This window comes from Mucor velutinosus, assembly GCF_035048745.1.
Source record: "Mucor velutinosus strain NIH1002 chromosome Unknown tig00001564, whole genome shotgun sequence".
NCBI lineage: Eukaryota > Fungi > Mucoromycota > Mucoromycetes > Mucorales > Mucoraceae > Mucor > Mucor velutinosus.
The window spans coordinates 2014922-2038611 of NW_027041906.1; the positions used below are offsets into that span (position 1 = coordinate 2014922).

At 37.9% G+C, this 23690-nt stretch overlaps 9 protein-coding genes and 1 non-coding gene across 10 annotated transcripts; 6 read left to right on the plus strand and 4 right to left on the minus strand.

The window, feature by feature from the left end:
- Positions 1-332: 332 nt before the first annotated feature.
- Positions 333-1619, plus strand: SSN6_2 (glucose repression mediator protein; the record flags this gene model as incomplete). Its single annotated transcript, XM_064830145.1, has 5 exons — positions 333-450; positions 504-610; positions 666-1033; positions 1089-1510; positions 1570-1619. 5 exons carry the CDS (start codon positions 333-335, stop codon positions 1617-1619), a joined length of 1065 nt encoding a protein of 354 aa, XP_064682647.1.
- A 1843-nt stretch (positions 1620-3462) lies between these two features.
- ATC70_010942 (uncharacterized protein) lies at positions 3463-4117 on the plus strand (the record flags this gene model as incomplete). Its single annotated transcript, XM_064830146.1, has 2 exons — positions 3463-3498; positions 3680-4117. 2 exons carry the CDS (start codon positions 3463-3465, stop codon positions 4115-4117), a joined length of 474 nt encoding a protein of 157 aa, XP_064682648.1.
- Positions 4118-5634: 1517 nt separating this feature from the next.
- Positions 5635-6072, plus strand: ATC70_010943 (uncharacterized protein; the record flags this gene model as incomplete). Its single annotated transcript, XM_064830147.1, has 1 exon — positions 5635-6072. The coding sequence occupies one exon, from the start codon at positions 5635-5637 to the stop codon at positions 6070-6072; it is 438 nt and encodes a 145-aa protein (XP_064682649.1).
- A 656-nt stretch (positions 6073-6728) lies between these two features.
- On the plus strand, positions 6729-7923 carry ATC70_010944 (uncharacterized protein; the record flags this gene model as incomplete). The annotated part of the gene is made up of 6 exons (XM_064830148.1): positions 6729-6783; positions 6839-6976; positions 7029-7278; positions 7337-7581; positions 7647-7748; positions 7808-7923. The coding sequence occupies 6 exons, from the start codon at positions 6729-6731 to the stop codon at positions 7921-7923; spliced, it is 906 nt and encodes a 301-aa protein (XP_064682650.1).
- A 98-nt stretch (positions 7924-8021) lies between these two features.
- ATC70_010945 (uncharacterized protein) lies at positions 8022-8405 on the plus strand (the record flags this gene model as incomplete). Its single annotated transcript, XM_064830149.1, has 1 exon — positions 8022-8405. One exon carries the CDS (start codon positions 8022-8024, stop codon positions 8403-8405), a length of 384 nt encoding a protein of 127 aa, XP_064682651.1.
- Positions 8406-9247: 842 nt separating this feature from the next.
- KEX2_2 (pheromone processing endoprotease) lies at positions 9248-10695 on the minus strand (the record flags this gene model as incomplete). Its single annotated transcript, XM_064830150.1, has 4 exons — positions 9248-9486; positions 9560-9737; positions 9950-10218; positions 10275-10695. The coding sequence occupies 4 exons, from the start codon at positions 10693-10695 to the stop codon at positions 9248-9250; spliced, it is 1107 nt and encodes a 368-aa protein (XP_064682652.1).
- Positions 10696-13276: 2581 nt separating this feature from the next.
- Positions 13277-13931, minus strand: MDJ1_2 (mdj1 protein precursor; the record flags this gene model as incomplete). Its single annotated transcript, XM_064830151.1, has 2 exons — positions 13277-13714; positions 13896-13931. The coding sequence occupies 2 exons, from the start codon at positions 13929-13931 to the stop codon at positions 13277-13279; spliced, it is 474 nt and encodes a 157-aa protein (XP_064682653.1).
- Positions 13932-17047: 3116 nt separating this feature from the next.
- On the minus strand, positions 17048-17121 carry ATC70_010948. Its single transcript has one exon. It is a non-coding gene; the product is annotated as a tRNA-Arg (tRNA).
- Positions 17122-18894: 1773 nt separating this feature from the next.
- MKK1_1 (Protein kinase C signaling pathway involved MAPKK protein) lies at positions 18895-21732 on the plus strand (the record flags this gene model as incomplete). The annotated part of the gene is made up of 1 exon (XM_064830152.1): positions 18895-21732. One exon carries the CDS (start codon positions 18895-18897, stop codon positions 21730-21732), a length of 2838 nt encoding a protein of 945 aa, XP_064682654.1.
- A 139-nt stretch (positions 21733-21871) lies between these two features.
- On the minus strand, positions 21872-22791 carry RPL37B_1 (60S ribosomal protein L37B; the record flags this gene model as incomplete). The annotated part of the gene is made up of 3 exons (XM_064830153.1): positions 21872-22392; positions 22457-22610; positions 22669-22791. The coding sequence occupies 3 exons, from the start codon at positions 22789-22791 to the stop codon at positions 21872-21874; spliced, it is 798 nt and encodes a 265-aa protein (XP_064682655.1).
- Positions 22792-23690: the final 899 nt, after the last annotated feature.

Below are 23690 nucleotides of genomic sequence, written 5' to 3' on the forward strand. Positions count from 1 at the left end.
AGCGAAACGAGGATGCATCAAAAAGGTTCAAAATTAGCGGATGTGTAAATTTATCTCTGTCGAGATGAAAAAAAAAAACGCCTCAAACGAGGATTTTCCCCTAACAAAAGTAGCAGATTATGCGACTGGGACTTTTAGGCAGGACTTACAATAGCATAAAAGCTACCCTTTTAAACTGGTTCTCTTAATGTGGCGGTTTCAACAAATTTTTGTCCAAAAGATTCAAGATTTCTGGTCATTTAAGAGAAGGTAGAAAGATTTCCAACTACGCAATCAAATTCTTCTCAACACAACCTTCTTTTCTCAAGATACTTTACCTTTCAAACATCAAAATGGGCTTTGAGGAGAGAGAAACTAGAATTGCAAACATATTAGAAACATATTTCAGTGACGCCTCGTTGTTATGGGATAAAGTCATGCTCAGTAAAATGTTGAAAGATCCAGAAAAGAGTAAGCTATTCTACTCAACTTGAAGTTGCCTTCATCGCATTGATTTTGTCTAGTGGTAACATTCGAAGAACTCTCCAATTTACCTAAATTCAAATCGGTAGCAGCCACAGCGCAGGAAATCGTATCAGCTGCAGAGAATCATTCGCTTCATCGGTTAAAGGTGATTGATAGAATTGATTTGATTTGCCAGAACTATACACTGATTTCTCGATTAGTTGGACCAAACCAAGCAAAAGATCGGCAGAATCAAACCTTACATTGTAGACAAGAAAGAGGAGTTAGACGAATGGTCTATTTACGTAGAGGGCTTGAAGAAACCATACGACAATGAGCAAAGCATCAAAGAGTTGTTTAGTAAATTAGTCGGAAGTGTTTCCTTCTTTCGCGTACCTCCAAACCAAAAAGGAGATACTCAATTCTTTGGTTATTGTTTTCTCGAATTCAACGATAAAAGCAATGTAGAACGAGCCGTTCGGTTAGTCAATAGATATAATAGGTCAAGCACTGACATTGATGACTCAATGTCAGGTGAGTCAGACGCAAAAGAGCTCGCAGACAAGCTGAATTTGAGGGTCATGTCAAAGTATTATCATTTCACGCTTGTGGTAGTATAGTTATATTGACTTTTCTCTGTATAGATCACAATGGAACGATCTGAAAGATGGATATTTGAACTTGCTGGCAGAGAGAAAAGCATACGTAACTGACTTATGGACAAAATATGAAAGCGGCGAACAAGTCCAAGAAGAAATAGACGAGGAAGTAGACGAAAAGCCATTCACAGAGGGCTTGATCGTATTCGTAGACGGTTTACATCCACAATGCCCAAAAACGATAGCAATAGAATTATTACAGACATCTGGTGTTCAGCTTGCTTTTATGCATCCAAAGAAGAAGGGACTCTCAAGCACTCACATTCGACTGAATACGGCTGAAGATGCCATCAAAATCTGCAATTATTTTGATACACATTACATTGTACAAGAAGATGAAAAAGATAGAGTTGGAAATGCACAAGGCAGTAAGACGTCTGCCTCTCTGAAATTGAAGCTTTTGCAAGGTACGTGATCCATACATCCGGCCTATCCATGTTCAACCTCATAGTAACTATAAATTCAGGCTCTGCAGAAGAAATTTATTGGGAGAATGAATACAGACAAGGACGCTGAATGCCATCAGATGATGTTCAATGAGTAATATTGTCCTGGCTTTATTAAAATCGTTTTACTTTATCATTAATTAAATTATACAATTTAATTGTCGAAGCAGTCTTTCGCAAAGTTGATATAAATATCAAAACAGTTCGCAATACAATATATGGCTTTTTATTGTCTGCACATTTTCTCGGGTACATGTGCTTTGTCAGATGCACACAGAAATTGTGAATACCCTTCTTTTAATATAAATACTAAATTAATTGTGAAATTATAAAGATCATCTTTTATATCATATATTCTTTTGTGTACACTAATTTATAGAAGTCTATTCTAAATCCACTGTCTCTATACACGACAGCGCCTCTCAACACTAAAACAACTGGTGAAAATTCATAAAAAAGGGACAGCCAATCTAACCGAACTCCTCATCATTACCTTCTTTGTAATTCCAAACTAAAATTCAACTATTACGTTACCCTTTCATCACAAATTTTGTTACAGGAACGTGCTACTTTTAAAACGCTTGCATCAATATTTCAAGAAGACTCAGTTTTGGATGGCTTCAACCTTGAAATCAAAGTCGCTTTTGTTGGAGCATTTTTTTTATATAGGTGGTAGCCCAAAGCCAATACCATAAAACATATTATTAGCTATCCAATAATAGATTCATATAACTCATACAGCCAACTTTTCTGCAAAGACATTGTGAAAGAAGTAAATAACTTTGTAGCCCTACTATGCATTTCCGGTTGAGTAAAAAAAGATACTCTCCTTAAAGCATAAAGCGTTGTGTTATTATACTCTTAATAAACAGTAACAACGGTTGTTTAGTGGTGGCAGGATGACCAGAATATAATGTTGTCTGTTGCCACAACATCGTAAACACAGCACTGAACTAAAGTAGCCATATATTATATAACTTCTTTTCCACAACAATATAAAAGTTTAAAAGATATTCCTCACTTCAAGCTGTGTAGCAGACGTCAGAACAAACAAATGCAGAGTATCTCACTACTATTATTAAATAAAGGACTTGAATCGTGTCTATTTAGATAACCTTTTTATTACAAACATAAAATTATAATGAATGAAAGATCAACAACAGATCAACTAGTTGTAGACCTTCGTTGCTTCAACCTCCTAGCCAATCAAATTGTTTGAAAACCCCGCTGACCTAAAAAAAATTTTGCGAGGGTTTCCCCCTGTTTTGATGTGAGGCAAAATTTTAAGCTCCGATATACATAGCAATATAGCAGATGCTATCATCAAATTCCCCTCAGATGCTAGAGCATGCCTTACTTACACCACCTAGCTTTTAAATTCTGGCATTGAGACTCTCAATCATCACTAAAGTAAGTAGCGATAACCAAGTGGAGGCGGCCTATCTACCTCCTAGCCTCGGATAAAGTCTTGTTGAGCTTCAGGGATAGGCACATCCACACAACGTAAAAAGGTATGCTTCAAAAGAAACATAATAAAAGAAAAAAGGAACAAAAGAAAGGAACATGCTACAGTAGCACTACAGGAGTACTATAGAAGTATGAAGGCAAAAAAGGGATACTCATACGCAATGAGTCAAAGAAAAGCATAACAAATACAACATCAGAGAATGTTCAGAACAGCTCGTTATTGTTGCAACAAAAATGAATACATGAGCAACGTGCATGATAATAGTCGGATGTAAAACAACACAAACACACACAATTGCAGGAGCAACAGCAGTATTATCAGTGTACAATACAACATAATGACTAGTGTTGTTTCATGTGAAGCCACAGAGGCAACACAAACAACAATCCACGACCATATAACATAGTAGTATTACAACGGCAATACAGATATATAGCAGCACATCATGCTTGTTGCTTCGTATATACAAAGCAACAACATTGTAAGCATCCGTTGAGCTGATCATATCACAGCCAACAAAAGAAAAAGAAAGCACAACAAAGAAAACATCATGAATGCAATATCATGAGAAAGGAAGCAATAATACAAACGTCCCAGAGAAATTTTATATCATTGCAACCAGAAGAAACAAGATACTTACCACTTACCACAGCCGCAGATAGACCATAGAATACGAAACCACCAGATATAAATCAGAGAACGAGAATGCACCAAAGACAGTAGAACAGAAAGACCCAACTAACAGCAGCAACACCATCAGCAACACCATCAGCAACACCAGCAGCAACACCAGCAGCAACACCGTCAATAACACCAGCAGTAATACCAGAAACAATACCAGCAGCAACAACATCATGAGCAATGCCATCAGCAGCACCAGAAGCAGCACCAGAAGCAACATCAGAAGCAACATCAGAAGCAACATTAGCAGCGACACCATTAGCGACACCATTAGCGACACCATTAGCGACACCATTAGCAACCCCAGCAGCAACACCAGCATAGAAAACCAAAGAACGGGCGACACCAGAGACCAGACAAAGTTTAAAGAAGCAACCGCCAGAGATAGAGACCGAAGAAGCAATCACCAGACATGGTAAACCAAAGAAGCAGGTATTAGAGATAGTAGAGAAGTAACGGCAGAAGCACCCACGTCAAACAAGCAAAAAAATTATCAAAACCTAAAAAAACAAATTCGATTAGTGCTGATTTTACGTATTCAAGTGCTCGCTATTGAATAGTACCTACTATATTCCACTCCAAAGAAGCAATATCAAGTACGTTTAACAGTACAAGGCCGTGTTATCAAAAGCTAGAGTGTTATTTTCAATCAAAAGGGTTCCAAAACCAATATGGTTTGATACTAAACGCGTTTTGCAAAAGGGAGGAAAAACGGGGGAATGGAAAAATGGGAGGGAACCCTATTCGACGTCACGGCCAGTAGATTTGGTCTCAGTCTTCTGCCGTGGAAGCCGTCGTAACTGCTGCACTTTAATTTGAAATTGTGCAGTGGGTATTTTCATGTTCAAATTTGACTTGATCTTACATTCTTTAAACGTTTTTGCTAATTTTGATTATGAAACTAGTCGTTGTTATACTTTACTTTCTAATGCACTTATAAAGAGTCAGTCAAGGCGCATCAAATGATGCTGGTTACATTCAGCGTTTAGACCGAAAATACAAAACAATCTTGAAATACTTGAAAATAGGTTTTCTGCAGAAATGTCAAAATTCAACATATGAAATTTCCAGAGAGACAGTTTACAATATTGCATTTTACCATTACGATCAATTTGATCTAATATGTATCATAGAAAAAGTCTTCGTTTTTGGGATGAAAAACGCGATCGTTTGGTTTTCAAGAATTTTGCCTTGCTAATACTCATGAAAAACAGCTCTTACACACTGCTGTACTCAGAGTTATATATCTTTCCATTAACACTTGGGGGATTTTTGTACCAATCACAGATGATATCGAAATTACATGTGATATCAAAATCCAATGCTGTTGTGCTTAATAGGCCCTGCTGCCTATACCTAGCTGCCTATAATAATACGTTCTGCCCTCTACTATACCTTGCTGCCAATTGTTTATTGACCGCAATTATTGGGGGATGCCTTCTAAATATCATTTGATCGCAGTAGGCTATCATGCCTTCCACAACTCACTTGTACCCCCACGCTACTAGTTGCGCTTGGTTTAGCTTTCTCTTTCGACTGACGCAGAAGCTTCTTCCCTTAACTATATTGCCCTGCCTGCCTATCTAATCCTAGCTTCATTCTCTACGCTGCATTATTTTCGTAACAATAGTTTCAAGCATGCTATTGGCAGTTTTTATCAGTAGTTTCTGTTGCGAAAGCATTTGATGCGCAACCTCCTCAAAACATTGCAAATAATTTTGATGAGCACTCATCAAATACAAATTTCTGATTGCAGTCAACGCAAAGTACCTTCCTCTGCTGGTATGTGATTCAACAAATTGGTGTTTAGAAAAGAGCACAAACATCTTCCCCAACTGTGTAACTGTGTAGGTTGTGGAACAATCGAGTCGACTCATCAAATACTCTTTGTAAGGAAGCCAGCCTCACTTTTCTATTTTCGTCCGCTATTCATCAAATGTTGAAAAACGACGCAGCTTATAAAATTGCTAAGAGAGCCAAGAAGGCCACAGGAGAAGAGGCAAACAAGGAATCAGACAAAAAGGTCATCAAGAAAATGCCAACAAATGCAGAGGAGATAACCTTGAAGAAAAATGACCAAAAAGCACGCAAACAACGCAGCCGCTTTACAACAAAGTCTCAGTTGATGAAGACGAGCACAAAGACTGCACATGCGAGAGCCATCATGTACATCAATGAGCTGGGGAAACAGAATAGGCAAGCTGTAACCCAGCCTAATGCTTCGCTGAACGACAACAATAGACAACCTGTCCATGCAAACGGAGCATTTCATTTTGACGATGACAGCATCGACCATGGCTTCGACTACATAGAGCCTTCTAACCAGCGTTATGGTTTCGCAACCATTTTCAGACAAAAAAAAACAAAGAATTAGAAAAGACTTTTGGGCTCAAGAAAGTGTATCACTCAAGAAGTGGTATCTTGAATCTCACGAGATTCATGGCCATGCCGACCCTACCCTCAAAGTCTCAAATCAATTGAAAAGCACATATCAATGCAACTGCAGCAATAAGAAAACATTGGAGGTATATTGTTATATGCTACACAGTAAGTAAATTTAGTGAAACTCCAAATATTACATAAGCTAAACTGACTCTTGATTTGCAGACCATCAAAAAATCAAAGTTGATTATTGTATGCATCAACCAATCCTAAAGAAATCGGTATTGATGCAAATGTTGCCAAGCAGTACAATTCAATCAAAAGCTGCGGTCCATTTCGCCGTCTTTGAAAAACTGATGAGCTTGAAGCTAAATGGAAGCATTTCAAATTATGCATTCGTGAAGACGCAGAATGTTGATAATCTCTTGTTGAGTAACTATGGTGAAAACGACGTAAGTTAAATGCTGCAGACCATTGTGCTGTTTATCTCAATATCTCGCCGTTCTCTTTTCTCTTTAATTTAAAATTTTGAATAACGGCTTGCTCAACACAACACTACAAGTAATATATAGATAGTTGTGTATACCAGGGCTAAAGGAGAGGGCTCCTTTATATCTCGTGACAGTATTCCATGCCTATGCTCATAGCATGCACTGTCAAGTCCAACATCATCCACGAGTTGTCAATGGCAGTGTCAATACCGGTAAATAAGCATGAACAACAAAAGTGAGAGAACAAAATACTGACTCAATAATTAGATGGCGAAGGTGTAGAGCGCTTCTGGAGCACAGCAAATCGCTTCATTTCCATGATCAGACAGATGAGCAAATTCAACCGCAAATCATTGTTAACAGATGTCGTATATCATTTTAGACAGAACAAAATGTTGGAAATTCGTAAGCTATACATAGCTTTCATATTGTTGTCTTACTAATCTATTTATAACAGCGGGACAAATCTTAAAAAAGTACACCAATGCAATGAAGAAGGTGAGCGAGTTCAACATTACAAATGAGAAATTTTTTGCACTGGAAGAACAGTGGAGTGAGCATGTAGAGATCGTGATGATTCCAGCAACTCCTGTCGGTGTGCAAATCGTTATAGATAAGGCAGAACAAGAAACCCATGTCAGTAGGTATTCTTACTACCTTAAATTAACTGTTGAATATTTGCTGTTGAATGACTTGAGAGATGAAAGGTAACTTTTAAACATGTGCATAGAGGAATATTACTGTTGAACCATTTTTAAAATGTAGTGGAAGAAAAATTGAAATCATTACCAGGAAAAATATCAATAGAAACAATTTTTTGGTCGATCAAATCAAGCAATTACAATCTGTGTATGGGTATGCGATGATCAACAGCCTAAATGATCCAGCCTTGCAAGAACATCGAGAACGGATCATTGAAGTTCGATACAATGTAATGAATACATTTGTAAAACACCTCTTGTTTGCAATTCTGATGAAAGAGCACAAGATATCTCAACCTGGCTCATTTGGTAATGGCTTGGCCTTTTGTGAGAACGAAAACTTTCCTTAGATTGAACTCTAACCCAAATGATAGGCACTGCAAAGGCGGCCAGAGTTATTTTGTCGCTTGAAATATTGAAGAAGAAAGCAAAGGTGATCATTTCGATGATCAACAAATCTGTAGAAACCTCATACAGTGAGTTATAATTTTGAATCGCAAGCGAGAGCAATATCTTAGTGTATAATGGTATGAAGGTACGCAGGCAGAGATCGACAGAAGAAAGAAGAAAACAGTCGGAAAAGAAGTGGAACGGATCAGACTGTATGCTGCCGAAAATGGTCTGGATTTGCCCACCCCTTTGAACAACTAGCATATATTGAAAAGAAACGCCGAAGAAGTTTCTATTTTGATAGTAGGCTCGAGTAAACTCAATAGCATAAGAAGCATGTATACTAATCATACTTTTCGATGAAGGGTGAAGCAAAGAGGGTTCTTGGCAACTACGAAGGTGAGTTGTCATCGTTGAGGGGAAAACAGAACAATCATTTTGTCAGAATGAGAGTTCTGGACGTTGCTCGCCGTCAACGCAGTGCCAAGTCACTGTTGAAAAATGTTTCAAGATCCAAACCTCCGGTATTGCTTGCAAGCAGAGATGCCTCTGACTTGCTAAACAATGTCGTTATTTTTTCTGAGGTGGATCTTAGCGATGACGAGAATGAAATTTTCGACAACATTGAGGATGATGTGGTTGACGCCGGTGATCCAGACCATGCAAATCCTGGTGAAGGCGGTGAGCCAAACCCAGAAGACGAAATTCTAATCACATTTCAAGACATTGAGGAAGGATCATAAAGCATCAAGTGCCTATTTTTTTATTTTATATATATATATTATCTAGTAAAACTTTATGGTATGAAAAAATCTCAACATATATATGTTCCTATATCAAATTACCCCTGAATTAAATGAACATTGCTACAAACACTAATAATGGCAATTTTCTCTAAAAAAGAGAACGCAGGGACTTGAACTCGTAATCTTGTCTGTTCCGTCGACAGAAAGTTACCATTTCGCGAAGCAAAAATTTAAGAAATTTCAAAAATTTTAGATAATACTATAGTTATTACAATATTTTGTACTACTACTCACGTGATGTGAATCAACTTGATTGTCTACTAGCTTTACATGTATACCAAACTGATTGTATTCTTGTAAAAGTATCATAAATCTAATATTTTTAGTTTCTCAAAGGTATTTCCGATGTATCAGAAATGTAGAAACAGTGATCATATTGACTCAAACTAATGATAAGCTAATAATAAACTATGAATCTTCTGAATCATCTTTAATACAGTTAGCCCAATATAGCATCGTATTAAATCATATCAATTGTTAAGTACAAAGAATAAAAGGATTATTATTTGTAGCTTATAAAAAATGTTCGATATTATAAAAACAAGAAAAGACTTATTTGAATAAGATCAGACACAAAAACTAAAGATTTATTGATGAAGACAAGAGCTATTCTATTTATACTAAGTTCTGGATGCCAAAGTAGCAATTTATCTTGTACAACGCTTATCACATCTGGTGAACCTCAGTATTTAGATAGCTGAGATGCACTTCACTTATCATAGCTTGTCCATGTTGTTGCACAACACAGACATATCTACCCATCAAGAATACCTTAGTCTTTATAGACAGTTGTAGCCCTTCTGGCACAACAACATGGATTGGTTAGATGTGCGATACTCACACCAGGCATCTTTGGCTACGACTCGTAAATCTTTGATATCTTGCTCTTTGCTTCCACGAAGCTTCTTGTTTGATTTTTGAACAAGGTCAGCTGAAATGGCACTATTGCTCGGATCAAAGGCAGTCAGTAGAGCATTCGATGATTTGGAAGAAAAGTTTGAAGGAACAGGCGCAATAGCTGCAAAATATCCAGCGATCGTTGGTGTATCGTCCAGTGTTGAAATTGCTGCAGCAGGCCTTTTTTTGAGAACCTCGTGCTTCATTATCCTCTCGTGAATCATCACCGTCCTGGAACGAGCCATCAGGGTCATAATCGTCATCAGAGTCCTTCAGGATTTTGGGGTACCTGCGAGTAGTAGTGTGGGGAGTGAGGGCAGCGTGGGCAACGTGGGGAATGAGGGCAGTATGGGCAGCATGGGGAGCCTTCCTCTTACCAGCCAAAAATTATCAATTTTAGACATTGAAAAACCAGTGTAATACATACCTGGGGTAATACGAGTTTTTCGAATCTCTCTTTCCAGAAAACCGATGATACTCATCGATGGTAGCGTTTCCTCGATTTGTTTAAAGGCTTCTTTTGATTCATCTATGACATACATGTTAACGAATGTCCTTATAACCGACCGCAGAAAATGATTTACTGTACCAGAATTTGGCTGATGCAATGGTACGTAGAGTTTATCATGAATGGTGTCAGTTGCTCGGTAAATCATCAAATGTGTGCGATAATTCTCTCTGAAGAAATCTGCACTTCTGCGAAATTGTTTCCAATGTCTATCAAAAGACTTGTACTTGGCCAACATGTCAATGTTCGAGGACCGCTTCTTCTCTTCCTCTGCCTCTTGTTTGTATGGCCGTTGCTGCTCTGCACTAAGCGCCTTCCATTGGGCTCCAAGTTGCTGCAAATGGGCTTTGCGCTGTAATTTCAGGATTTTTTGCCCTGAGTATGTTCCTTCTGATACATACTCCAGCCACTGAGCTTTGTCTTGATCGCTTGGGGAGGCTTGAACTCTCCAATGAATTTTGTGTGATGCTCGTAGCACACATGTGCTCCAAGATATCGCTTCACTTGGTCTTTGGTGAAGGCTGCATTTGTTTCAGCGAAATCATTTATCAAGAGGTCCACTTTTTGGAATAATGGTCTTATTAAGACTTCATCCTCACTTCCATACATGAAGAACGACTCAGTACTACTGTGTTTGTCTTCATCCTCATCTTCATCTTCAGGCTCTACAGTTAGGCGAGTGCCGTCGCTGCTATCACTCCAAACGTCCCCAGCATCTTGTTCAATGATTGATTCATCATCGGAACCACGACCAGTCTGCTGGCTCGCGTAATCCATCTCTCCTTCTAAGGCGCCAAAATAGTTTTTAATCAATTTACTCATTTCAATGTATAGAGAAAGAAACAAAAACAAAGAAAATCTCAAATGTATTTATAAAAATGGCTTGTTCTTAACGAGAACTGTATAATTGCAACGGCTTATCAACAGAAATATGATCCACAGCTTTAACAACGCATGCATGAAGCGAGATCAATTCATAAATAGAAGCATGCGAAGATTTCAAAAACAGTACAAACCCGTTTGTGCTTCTCCCTTATGATAAACAGACAACACTCGTCATTTTCCTTGAAAATGTACTATAAGAATTTGGGTTGTTCCACAGTTGCGTAACGTCGCTTTTGTCCAACATTAATTATCAACTGGGTTCTGAATGGCAACAAACCTATGTTTATTTAAGAAGAGCAACTTTAATGCAGACAATCACTGTACTAAGCAGCTACTTTGACGAATAATACAACGAAGCCATAATAAACGTAGGCTTAGGCATATATGAGAGTTGGCAGAGGCACACAGAAAAGTGGGCAGAGATGTATTTAGCTGTGGGCAGAGGCATATATGAAAGTTGGCAGAGATGCATATGAAAGTAGGCGGAGATGTTAATGAAAGTAGGCAGAGATGTTTGTGGAATTTGAGGCTTTACAGACTAAAATTCACGGAAAAAAAGAATAAAAAAACAGTAATGTCAACTTGATAAAGGTATATTTTATTATTAAACTGACAGGTGTAAAGTAAACTGAAGTCTCTCTACTGGCCAGGTAGATGATCCTTCTTATATACTATAACAATGGATAAAAGTTCTATTAATTATATTGACAAATAAGTCAACTCAGATCAACTAATGTCTAATCATGCTAAAAGACAACTCCAGCAAGCTAATCATGATTTAGCTCTGTCTGGATGAATAATTAGACTCTCATCCGAAGTACCCTGATCTATCCTTTCCATAAGGATAATTAATATCGATCTAGTAGCATGTATCCGATAGGTACAGTCTTCTTAGTCTATATTAATAGTACATATCTGAGTGTATATCGCTAAGCATACATCTTTAGCATGTATCTGGATATATGGCATGTCTATAGCATGTCTATAGCATGTCTCATATATAGTACAAGTCTGTAGTACATAACGTATCTGTAGCTAGTATCACGGATATAAGCATGTGTCTTATAGCGTGGATCATGAAGTGCACATCTGAAGCAACAAGCTCATATTGCATTAATCTTGGTGCCTATCCAGATATAGTAAACATCCGTAGTCAATGTCGGAATACAAGTATAAGTCTATAGTGCCATCCATGTCCGTGGCGCCACCTATAGCCTATATCTTATATAGTATGAATCTTATAGTACTAGCGTATCTGAAGTCCATATCTTCTTATAGTATAAATCGATATCGTACATCTAATCCAGTGTACATACAGCTTATATCTAAATCTGGTAACTGGATGAACTGTCGGAATGCAGATCATAGTGGATGTATTCCACGATGTTAATGAAAGCGGGCAGAAAGTAGGCAGAGAAGTATTTAGATATGGGCAAAGGTATATATAAATATAGGCAGGGGTGCATTTGATAATAGGCAGAGATTTACATAAAAGTAGGCAGAGATTTATATAAAAGTAGGCAGGGATATATTTAAATGTAGGCAGAGGTGTAAATGAATGTAGGCGAGAAAGGTATTCATGGGTTGAAATGAACAACGTTTTCATTGGATTAAAAATCCGTGATGTTGGGGGAAATCTGATTAAACTCTGTAATAGTTAAATTTGCACACTTTGTTTAATGTTACATGTAACTCTTTTTGAGTACAGTGTGGTACGCAACAGGTCTTTTTCATGAGTATTAGCAAGGCAAAATTCTTGAAAACCAAACGATCGCGTTTTTCATCCCAAAAACGAAGACTTTTTCTATGATACATATTAGATCAAATTGATCGTAATGGTAAAATGCAATATTGTAAACTGTCTCTCTGGAAATTTCATATGTTGAATTTTGACATTTCTGCAGAAAACCTATTTTCAAGTATTTCAAGATTGTTTTGTATTTTCGGTCTAAACGCTGAATGTAACCAGCATCATTTGATGCGCCTTGACTGACTCTTTATAAGTGCATTAGAAAGTAAAGTATAACAACGACTAGTTTCATAATCAAAATTAGCAAAAACGTTTAAAGAATGTAAGATCAAGTCAAATTTGAACATGAAAATACCCACTGCACAATTTCAAATTAAAGTGCAGCAGTTACGACGGCTTCCACGGCAGAAGACTGAGACCAAATCTACTGGCCGTGACGTCGAATAGGGTTCCCTCCCATTTTTCCATTCCCCCGTTTTTCCTCCCTTTTGCAAAACGCGTTTAGTATCAAACCATATTGGTTTTGGAACCCTTTTGATTGAAAATAACACTCTAGCTTTTGATAACACGGCCTTGTACTGTTAAACGTACTTGATATTGCTTCTTTGGAGTGGAATATAGTAGGTACTATTCAATAGCGAGCACTTGAATACGTAAAATCAGCACTAATCGAATTTGTTTTTTTAGGTTTTGATAATTTTTTTGCTTGTTTGACGTGGGTGCTTCTGCCGTTACTTCTCTACTATCTCTAATACCTGCTTCTTTGGTTTACCATGTCTGGTGATTGCTTCTTCGGTCTCTATCTCTGGCGGTTGCTTCTTTAAACTTTGTCTGGTCTCTGGTGTCGCCCGTTCTTTGGTTTTCTATGCTGGTGTTGCTGCTGGGGTTGCTAATGGTGTCGCTAATGGTGTCGCTAATGGTGTCGCTAATGGTGTCGCTGCTAATGTTGCTTCTGATGTTGCTTCTGATGTTGCTTCTGGTGCTGCTTCTGGTGCTGCTGATGGCATTGCTCATGATGTTGTTGCTGCTGGTATTGTTTCTGGTATTACTGCTGGTGTTATTGACGGTGTTGCTGCTGGTGTTGCTGCTGGTGTTGCTGATGGTGTTGCTGATGGTGTTGCTGCTGTTAGTTGGGTCTTTCTGTTCTACTGTCTTTGGTGCATTCTCGTTCTCTGATTTATATCTGGTGGTTTCGTATTCTATGGTCTATCTGCGGCTGTGGTAAGTGGTAAGTATCTTGTTTCTTCTGGTTGCAATGATATAAAATTTCTCTGGGACGTTTGTATTATTGCTTCCTTTCTCATGATATTGCATTCATGATGTTTTCTTTGTTGTGCTTTCTTTTTCTTTTGTTGGCTGTGATATGATCAGCTCAACGGATGCTTACAATGTTGTTGCTTTGTATATACGAAGCAACAAGCATGATGTGCTGCTATATATCTGTATTGCCGTTGTAATACTACTATGTTATATGGTCGTGGATTGTTGTTTGTGTTGCCTCTGTGGCTTCACATGAAACAACACTAGTCATTATGTTGTATTGTACACTGATAATACTGCTGTTGCTCCTGCAATTGTGTGTGTTTGTGTTGTTTTACATCCGACTATTATCATGCACGTTGCTCATGTATTCATTTTTGTTGCAACAATAACGAGCTGTTCTGAACATTCTCTGATGTTGTATTTGTTATGCTTTTCTTTGACTCATTGCGTATGAGTATCCCTTTTTTGCCTTCATACTTCTATAGTACTCCTGTAGTGCTACTGTAGCATGTTCCTTTCTTTTGTTCCTTTTTTCTTTTATTATGTTTCTTTTGAAGCATACCTTTTTACGTTGTGTGGATGTGCCTATCCCTGAAGCTCAACAAGACTTTATCCGAGGCTAGGAGGTAGATAGGCCGCCTCCACTTGGTTATCGCTACTTACTTTAGTGATGATTGAGAGTCTCAATGCCAGAATTTAAAAGCTAGGTGGTGTAAGTAAGGCATGCTCTAGCATCTGAGGGGAATTTGATGATAGCATCTGCTATATTGCTATGTATATCGGAGCTTAAAATTTTGCCTCACATCAAAACAGGGGGAAACCCTCGCAAAATTTTTTTTAGGTCAGCGGGGTTTTCAAACAATCTGATTGGCTAGGAGGTTGAAGCAACGAAGGTCTGCAACTAGTTGATTCCCGATTGATGTCATGTATTATAATTTTGTGTTTGTAATAAAAATGTATTCAAATATTGATACAATTTAAATCCTTCTTTATTCAAAAGTAAGATAAGGTGCAATTATTCGATCTGGCATTCATTAAGGAGTTTTATATGAGGAATGTAACTTAAATTTGACATTATGTGGGGAGTATAGATGACTTTTGAAATTCGTGAATCTTGGATAAATGCTAAAAGTAGAATTTCTTTAATTGTTGTATCCGAGCTTTGAAAGGAAGTACAAATATAGTACAGCAGCAAACAGAATTGCTACAGACATTTAAAAAAGGACGTATAATAGAAATGACTAGAGGCTAAAACTGAAGAGTCTTTATTAATTAAAAGGCATTTCGAGATTCTTTATTATATAATACGAATTATTATTGTTCAACAAGCCAACGATCCTTTAGCAATCAAGAACCAGCAGAATAGAGTTCCTACAACATTCGTATAATAACATAGTACTTTTCAGAAAGCATACTGTGGAATACATCCACTATGATCTGCATTCCGACAGTTCATCCAGTTGCCAGATTTAGATATAAGCTGTATGTACACTGGATTAGATATACGATATCGATTTATACTATAATATATGGACTTCAGATACGCTAGTACTATAAGATTCATATTATATAAGATATAGGCTATAGATGGCGCCACGGACATGGATGGCACTATAGACTTATACTTGTATTCCGACATTGACTACGGATGTTTACTATATCTGGATAGGCACCAAGATTAATGCAATATGAGCTTGTTGCTTCAGATGTGCACTTCATGATCCACGCTATAAGACACATGCTTATATCCGTGATACTAGCTACAGATACTTTATGTACTACAGACTTGTACTATATATGAGACATGCTATAGGCATGCATACGATATGCTATAGACATGCCATATATCCAGATACATGCTAAAGATGTATGCTCAGCGATATACACTCAGATATGTACTATTGATATAGACTAAGAAGACTGTATCTATCGGATACATGCTACTACGTATAATAACCATAACATCATATAAAGAGTTGAAAAAGAAACAAAAGCTATTAAGCTTGAAGTTCTCGTTCACTTAGTAAAATCCAGTGGTATTGCCCTTTGAAAATCGGTCACTTGGAACATTTTCCGTCCGTACTCATTGATGTCGCCCTCAATAACCACACACCAAACATTCCTTAGTCAAAAAAAGTATCTTCTACAATTTTCACTACACATACATTATCCCACCTTCTCAGTAATTTAAAAAGTTTTACTAGCAGTGCAGTGAAATCAGGTTTGAATAGATTTCACAAAAAAAAATAAAGCAATAGTAAAATACAATAGAAATCAACTGTATTTTATTTGTGTATAAAATGAACTGAAGATCCTGGAATTGAGTAAAAAAAGAAGAGTATTTAAACATTTGCAACTAGCTTGTAGGATTAGTGATGATAGAGAGCAATAGGTTCTGCTATTGCGATATCTGGCAAATGTTGTTGATACTTGATTTAGAGTGGTAACCAATGCAAGAGCACTGGCCATAAGGGTCGATTTGAGTAACCTTGATGAGCTTGGGTGAGCTATCGTCATAGCATGATTTAATGTAACCTTGATGGTTTAAAGTGTGATGTTTGTTATTGAAGTATGGAATCCTTGATCTGGGATATTGTGCAACTATGGCAGCAGGGCATAGTTGTCATATTTGAATATGCTTGTTATTGATTTGATTCTATTTGGATAAAGATACCATCATCACTTATTACGACCATCATGGGTGTGATTGAATACACTGTGATCAGGAGTGATTCATTCACACGATGTGCGATATAAGCATGCATCTTTACTTTAGTATTTTTAAATAGTTTTTTGCTGTACATTTGATGAGCGCTTTCATTAATAGATCCAAATAGCATGAATTTGAATGAGTGCTATTATTTGATGAACTTTGTTTTTCAATTAAGTTGCGTTTGGGTGGCTATTTCATTACATATGGTTTCGTATGATTTGGTTATGTAATTGCATTTTATGGATTTAAAAGTAAGGTTTGGCATAAGATTGTCCTTTTTGGATACAAGATACGGAAGGCGTTGCAGCGTTGATGTGGGTCTTTAGTTCATCATGCCCGCTTAATATGCGGCATTTCGAGTTGAGTTGTGGCCAGAGTGTAATTTAATCGATACCAAAAGTGATGTGTTTTATATGTAAAATAGAGACGAGCAGATTGAATGATTATATATAGTGGCAGAAAAAGAAAGTAGATGTTACGACTTGTAACACAGGTATTGCTCTAAATTTTTACCACTAGGACTACATACACCTCATTCTTCTGTAAGAATGAAAAAAATAAAATACCCAGTAGGGGGGTCGAACCCCTAATCTTCCGTTTAGAAGACGGATGCCTTATCCAATTGGGCCAACCGGGCTGTTATATTTTACTGTATTTATAAGCTTAATTAAACTACCTATAAAAACCCTGTTCTTCTTTTGATTTTCCTAAAAAGGCAATTCTTTGTGGCAGGGATTCTGCAAATGTGGTGGGTTCTAGGTGTAAATTCATATATTATTTGCTACGGCTTAATTGAAAGGGTCATTTGTTAGGGTGATGTTTTGGTACGTTGATACATGCATTTATTGCTAATAACTGGGTGCTATATCTTGGTGGTGTGTTGATAAAAGCATTTTACCACTATTCAAGTTGACGTGATCTTTATCTGGTGCATTGTTAATCAACATTAGATCTTCGTTCATTAAACTTTGTCTGTATTTGGGGTTTTGTTACTTATCTGTTACCCGTGATTCTTCATATCAAGTTTTGGCCGAAGATCTAATCATTACTATTCGAGGCTGGTATTGTCGAATCAATAAGCTGGTCATGGATTTGAATGAGAATGCGCGCTGATATACGAGGATTACTATTTTGAACAGTGAATTTGACTCTGGACTTTAACTCAGGATAGGTGCAAGCCAATTGATGTGGAATTGATGCAATATTCAAATGGAATTACAACAATGGAATTGGTGCATTACTATTTTGAACAATGGAATCGACTCAGGAGCGCGAGTAGTACATTAGATTTGACTTTGAAGTGAAGGAAATTCCGCTTGGGTATCAAGACACTAACATTCGGATCTGAATTGAGTTTGATAGGAGAATAACAACAATTACAAGAACAATAACAAGTATAAATAGTATTTGGAACTGCATCTTAATAAACATCATCCATTTTTCTTCTTATTAATCTGAAGCCTAGTTACTAGTGCCAATCTAGTATGAACATACCTGAAGAATTCTTAAATTTATCTCTCATTACTATTGGGATAGTTCTTACAGCCTTCCTTTCCATCAACAATAATTATAACTACTTGATTACCAAGTACCAAGGTAATCATTAAAGAGAGCCTGATATTTATCAATTTGTTAAGCAAAATATATATTATCAGAATAGAAAAACCAAGATAATCATCACCACGTAATCTAACTGCTTTCTTTGCCTTTCGGTGTGTTATGAGCACAATAGCTAGGGCCATAGAATTTTCTTTTGTCTAACGCAGATTTATTCAGTGAATTTTAGAGATTCCACCATCCTAATTTCGAATTCATAGGTAGTAGTTCTAGTGATGACCGATTGCAACGAAAATTCTAGATCTGAATCTCGTATATAACCCATGAAATTGATAGATAAGGCCGAATCTCATGTCTCAAGAGCCCAAAACAAATGTTTTGTAGTTTGAGTTGTACCGTCCTAGGTTTACTAGCCTGAAGGTATCTAAGGATCATCTATTTTTTAATGAAATGAGCATCCCTTTTGTTCTTTAATTTTTTATCGTTATCAACGAGGATGTAGCTATAGTATGTTGTATACCCTTTCTTATACCATGGTATGCATCAACCAAATTGGTCTATAGAATGGCTTTTGATGCCCATGACTCATGTGACAAATATGATTTAGCTGTCAAACGAGGCCTCCGTCACATGAACTACAGTTTTGCAAATGTATAAATACTCAAATATTTTTGATTTAAAAATCACTCTTTCTTCTTACCATAAACATCTGCAATCAGGTAGGATACAATTTCATATCACTCAAAGTACACAGTACGCGTTTAATTAGTTCGATTAATTGGTAAAACGATCATTTAGCAATCGTTCCCTCCTACAAAAAAAATTGCAGTAAAATCAAAAGAGTTTGCACGTTATGGAGAATAATAATCAAGAAAGAAACCCAACGAAAATCTTCAAACTGTTTGATAAATGGGCTGAATTACTTCCAAAAGAAGGAGAGCAGATGCATAGTGGAGCTTCTCTCAGTAGAATTGGAAGTGAAATCAAGCAACAAGTTTCAAGCTTAGAGAACCAAAAAGTACACGACAAGATTAGTACCATAAATCCTGCTGACCAGGGACTGAAGACGGTCAAACAAGAGGTAGACAGCACATCAAAAGAGGATTTGAAACCAAAGTTTCTGTTTGAATTGAAGAGGGACAATACAAACAAAAGCACAGAACAGCAATTATCCCCATTCGAATGTGTATATGATTTTTGCCTTGCTTTGGAAAAGTTTTGCAGATCTAAATCCACAGCTGAAAATCGACTTGACATAAATGAGGATTGGAAGAAACTGCTTTTTACTTGCTGTTCTCACAACCCAGAAAGAGCCATGTGGATACACCTTACATTTCAAACATCTATCAAAATGAAATTAACATGGAAGCAGGTTGTTAGGAGACTGATGGCTAATTTCGACGACCCAAAGAGAATCTTGTCGCTCGAGACAGCACTGTCCAAATTCAACTTTATGCCCGAACTAGAGTCGATCTACGCAGCCAATATGGAATTTGCAAGATATGCAGACGAGTTGGGGAATGATACAAAGAGAACAGTAGAGCTTTATTTGAACGGAATGCCTCCAGCTATCAAAGAAGTCCTTGAGTCAACAATTGCTTACGACGAGTCGACTCATTTCAGATATTCTTTATTGGATGTACAACAGAGATCAGCAACCTTTTTAACGGCAAATGAAGGGGATTTGGTCTTTTACTCAAAAAGTGCTCATCTGGCTTTAGCTTTGGAATATGAAAACGTTGACACCAGAAACTGTGAATTTCATTTGCTTGCCGATCACTCCACCATCGAATGTCCTGATTACACTGTCTTGAGGTTCCCTTATATGGATTTTACTCCTTTGACGTTTGACTTGAAACCTGCTGGATCAATTGCTCAAAACACACAACCAATGGAAGATATTGCAATGGGAGCAAGCTCTGGAGCTGATACCTTAACAGTTAAAGCCTCGCCAGTTGATGTGAAATCCGAGGCGCCAGCTGATACATCTGCTCAGCAGCCTACTCAGGATATTGTTGAACCACAACTAAAAGAAACGGCTGAACCACCTAAAGAAGCAACCACGCCTTTAAAGGGGAATTCAGTTCCACCAGCAGTGAACCTTGCTCCAGCAGCTACTACTAATACTACCGTTGCCAGTACCACAGCAACAGCAAGTACTGCAGTTGATACAAATAATAATGAGCAGGTAAGTTATACAATAACACAGCAAAATCTTCCTGCTTCGGCTGCTTCAGTCAATGTAGAACACACTAAAGATTTAGTTAATCAACAAAAACAGCCTACATCAGTGGCGACTGTCAACACGAATGCAGCGCCATCACTTGTCAAACTACAGCCGAGCAATGTTGCACCAGTTGAAACATCAGCAGACATCCAAATGACTATAACTGAAGCAGACTTCGTTACTGGCAAAAAACAGCGTACAGGAGCAGAGCTAGAAAAAGCTTCGGCTGTTGTGATGGGCAAGCTTGAAAATAGCCCGTTATCTCCAAACTCAAAGACACGAGCTTTTGCAAAACATAAAGAAGCAATCGACACGATGCTTGCAAATCACGAGAGACTGGATTCAAGTGTCACAGAAACAAATACAGCCAGCGCTCCTCCACAGAAGCAGAAGCAAATCAAGCCCAATGCACCTCGAGTGGAAACACGCGAAGAATTGGCCGCATGGGTTGAAGCTGGAAAGGAAAAATGGCCTAGAGACAATTCAGAGAAAAAAGGACAGAAGAATGGCGAAAAGGAAGCCCATAGTGAGCCACCGAAGCCAGTGGAAGCCGCAGCATTTGCTTCCGGGCCATTCAATGCGCAACTACCGCCCAAACTACCCACAGTGACCACAAAGCCAGCTCCTTTGCCTGAACCAAAGCAAACTGAGCAGACAAAGATGAGTGCAGTTGGACAAATTATATCAACACCCAGCAGTGCTTCTGCAAAAAACAAGTTGCCGGAAATACCTACAGGTTCAGCTACTGTTAGGGAGAAGGGTCTAGCAGGCAATCAGGCATTGAATACACAAGAAAATATATTATACACAACGCTTGCACTTGCGCATAAGAAGGTTACTGCTCTTAAACCACAAGCAATCAAGATCAGTGTCCCTTCCAATAGCAATCAAACAGCTGCTCCGCAGTTCAATCGTCCATCCACTAGCCAGCCACTGTCAGTAAAACCAGCAGTAACGGCTACTAAATTCAAATATCAACCATCCATATCTCCTCGTCGGCCCAGATCTCGCTCTCGCTCTCCATTCCGTAGATCTTACAAACGACAGATATCTCGCTCGCGTTCTCGTTCTCGTTCTAGGTCTCGATCAAGATCCCGTTCTCGTTCATCAGATCGCAGCTACTATCGCTCGAAGAGCCCTCCTCGACGTCGCCGTCGTTTATCCACAAATAGTCCGCCTCGCCGGCCAAATTCTCCCGAGACAGGTTGCTATATTCATGGGAGTGGAGCTAATCATAGTACTAAAGATTGCCGTCAAGCCCAATTGATGATCCAGCCACGTAAATTGAAACTTGATCGCCAGACTTCTCCTCCGCCCATTAAGCGCACAAACATTAATAAGGACGGATTCAAGAACAATGGAGAACCTAATATTTGCATCTTTTGTGGATTGATATTCAAGCCTGGCCATCTTCAATTCTGCACAAAAGTAATACAGCGAAAGAAGCCCTTGAGAAAATATTGATCTAAGTTGATTTGAATTCTAAAGCATATAGCCAATCTAAAACTGATAAAAGCTATTTCTTCCTTCAAACAAATTTATTGGATTGTATATATATATTACTACTAGTGAGATTACGAATTAAGTATGAAACTAGTATACCCTAGTGTTCTATTGGGTTGTAGACAGCATAAAACGACACCCAGTAAGCCGTAAAATCCCGTTCTTCGTCATCCTCCTCTGCTATTCTTGGCTGTGTCTCCATTCTGATATCAGTAAAGCCTTCCTTTATCAAAATCTGCTCAAATTCGTCTATTGCCATGTAATATTTTAATGACTTTGTTGCTTGTCTAAAGTACTGAGTCGATCTGTCAGCACACACATGCCCACCGACTAGAATTCCACCAATCTTTAGAAGCCATGTCGCTCTATGAATAAATTGCACGATTTGGTCGAGATCAAACAAGTGGAGTACACTTCCAGCGTGCACAATCGAGATGGTATCACATAGAACATGTGTCTTTTGAAAGGTAAATAAGTCGTCTATAATGAATCGAATCGGGCAGGTATCTGGATTGTCTTTAAATAGCTCATATCCGCAATCAATGTAGCATTGCTCAATATCCATGCCAATCAAATAGTTCTTCGGGTATCCATCTAGCATCATTTTCCGTAAATCTGTACCTGTAATCACACATCTACATTATTACAGCCCCTTTTTCACACAGATATCTCGCTTGTCACTCACCTGTACAGCAGCCAATGTCTAGAAAATATGGTTTTTGATGCTGTTGTTCAAGTGTCTGTCCAAGCTTGATTAGGTCTTTATAAAAGAATCGCTCGTATATTCTCGAGAAGGCAAACTTGAATCGCTGTATGCAGCGATAATTAATCCGTCCTTGCTAGTCGTCGGCTCTATCAGTTGCTTTTTTTCAGGATCACTTCTACTAATATACATACCTTGGCTAATTTCTGTTGGATTGTCATCAAGTGGTTCTCTAGATTGTGGACATCATTCACGCCCGTGTATTCTTTGTAGAATTGAATTGTCTCCTTGCTAAATGAGGCTGCGCCTTCGGTCATTGCGATGCTCCTTACTGCAGTAGTGTGAAAAAGGTAGAATTTCGAGCACAAGCAGAAAAAACAAATGTGTGATAAAGCTTGCCTCATTTGCGAGGCCAGTAAGTCACATTTCCTTAAGGATAAATCACAAATTTGGGCAAATTATATTGAAACAAAGAGGTAATTGCTTTCATTGCTCAGTTAATACCAGATATATACTATGTCTCATCATAGCTTGAGCGAGGATATGGATGCATAAAATGACTGTCCTTACTGAGAGCTCAGAAGCCTTTTGTCATGGCCATTGACCAAGGTTCTTGATCTGTATGTGCCCTACTTGCCAGTGAATCAACGTTGTACCTGAATAGGACTCCATGCAACAGCATCACTCAATATGCAACTCTAATGTTGATAGATACACGGACTACATGCAGGTTACGTAATTGTCTCGATTCATTTGTTAGTATGATATATACATGATAGTAGTGCTCTGATTTAGTCGTTGGATTTTCTGTACATGGGCCAACGCCATATTGCCTTAAAGTGGCATTTCCGAAGCTTTTTTTGTGTCAGTTTTTTTCTAGAAACTGCCGAATTTGCAATGATATATTGAGGATTTTGCAATATGCATCACCAGGATGTCAATATTCACGATTTCAAGGGCAACGCAATAGATCAAATTAACAATTTAGTCATAGCAATCATTTTGTTTAACCCAAACCATTATCATCGTCTTGGTTTCATCATATACAAAACATGTTATCAGTCAATAGTTAGTCTATTTTGTGAATAAAAAGACAATTGCATAGCTCGTCTACATGATAAATCATTGTCAAATACGCATTATAAAAGAAAGGCATCATTCATTTCTGATTTTATCTCGTTTTTTTCTCTTGTATTTTTCTCAATCTCACGTAAGT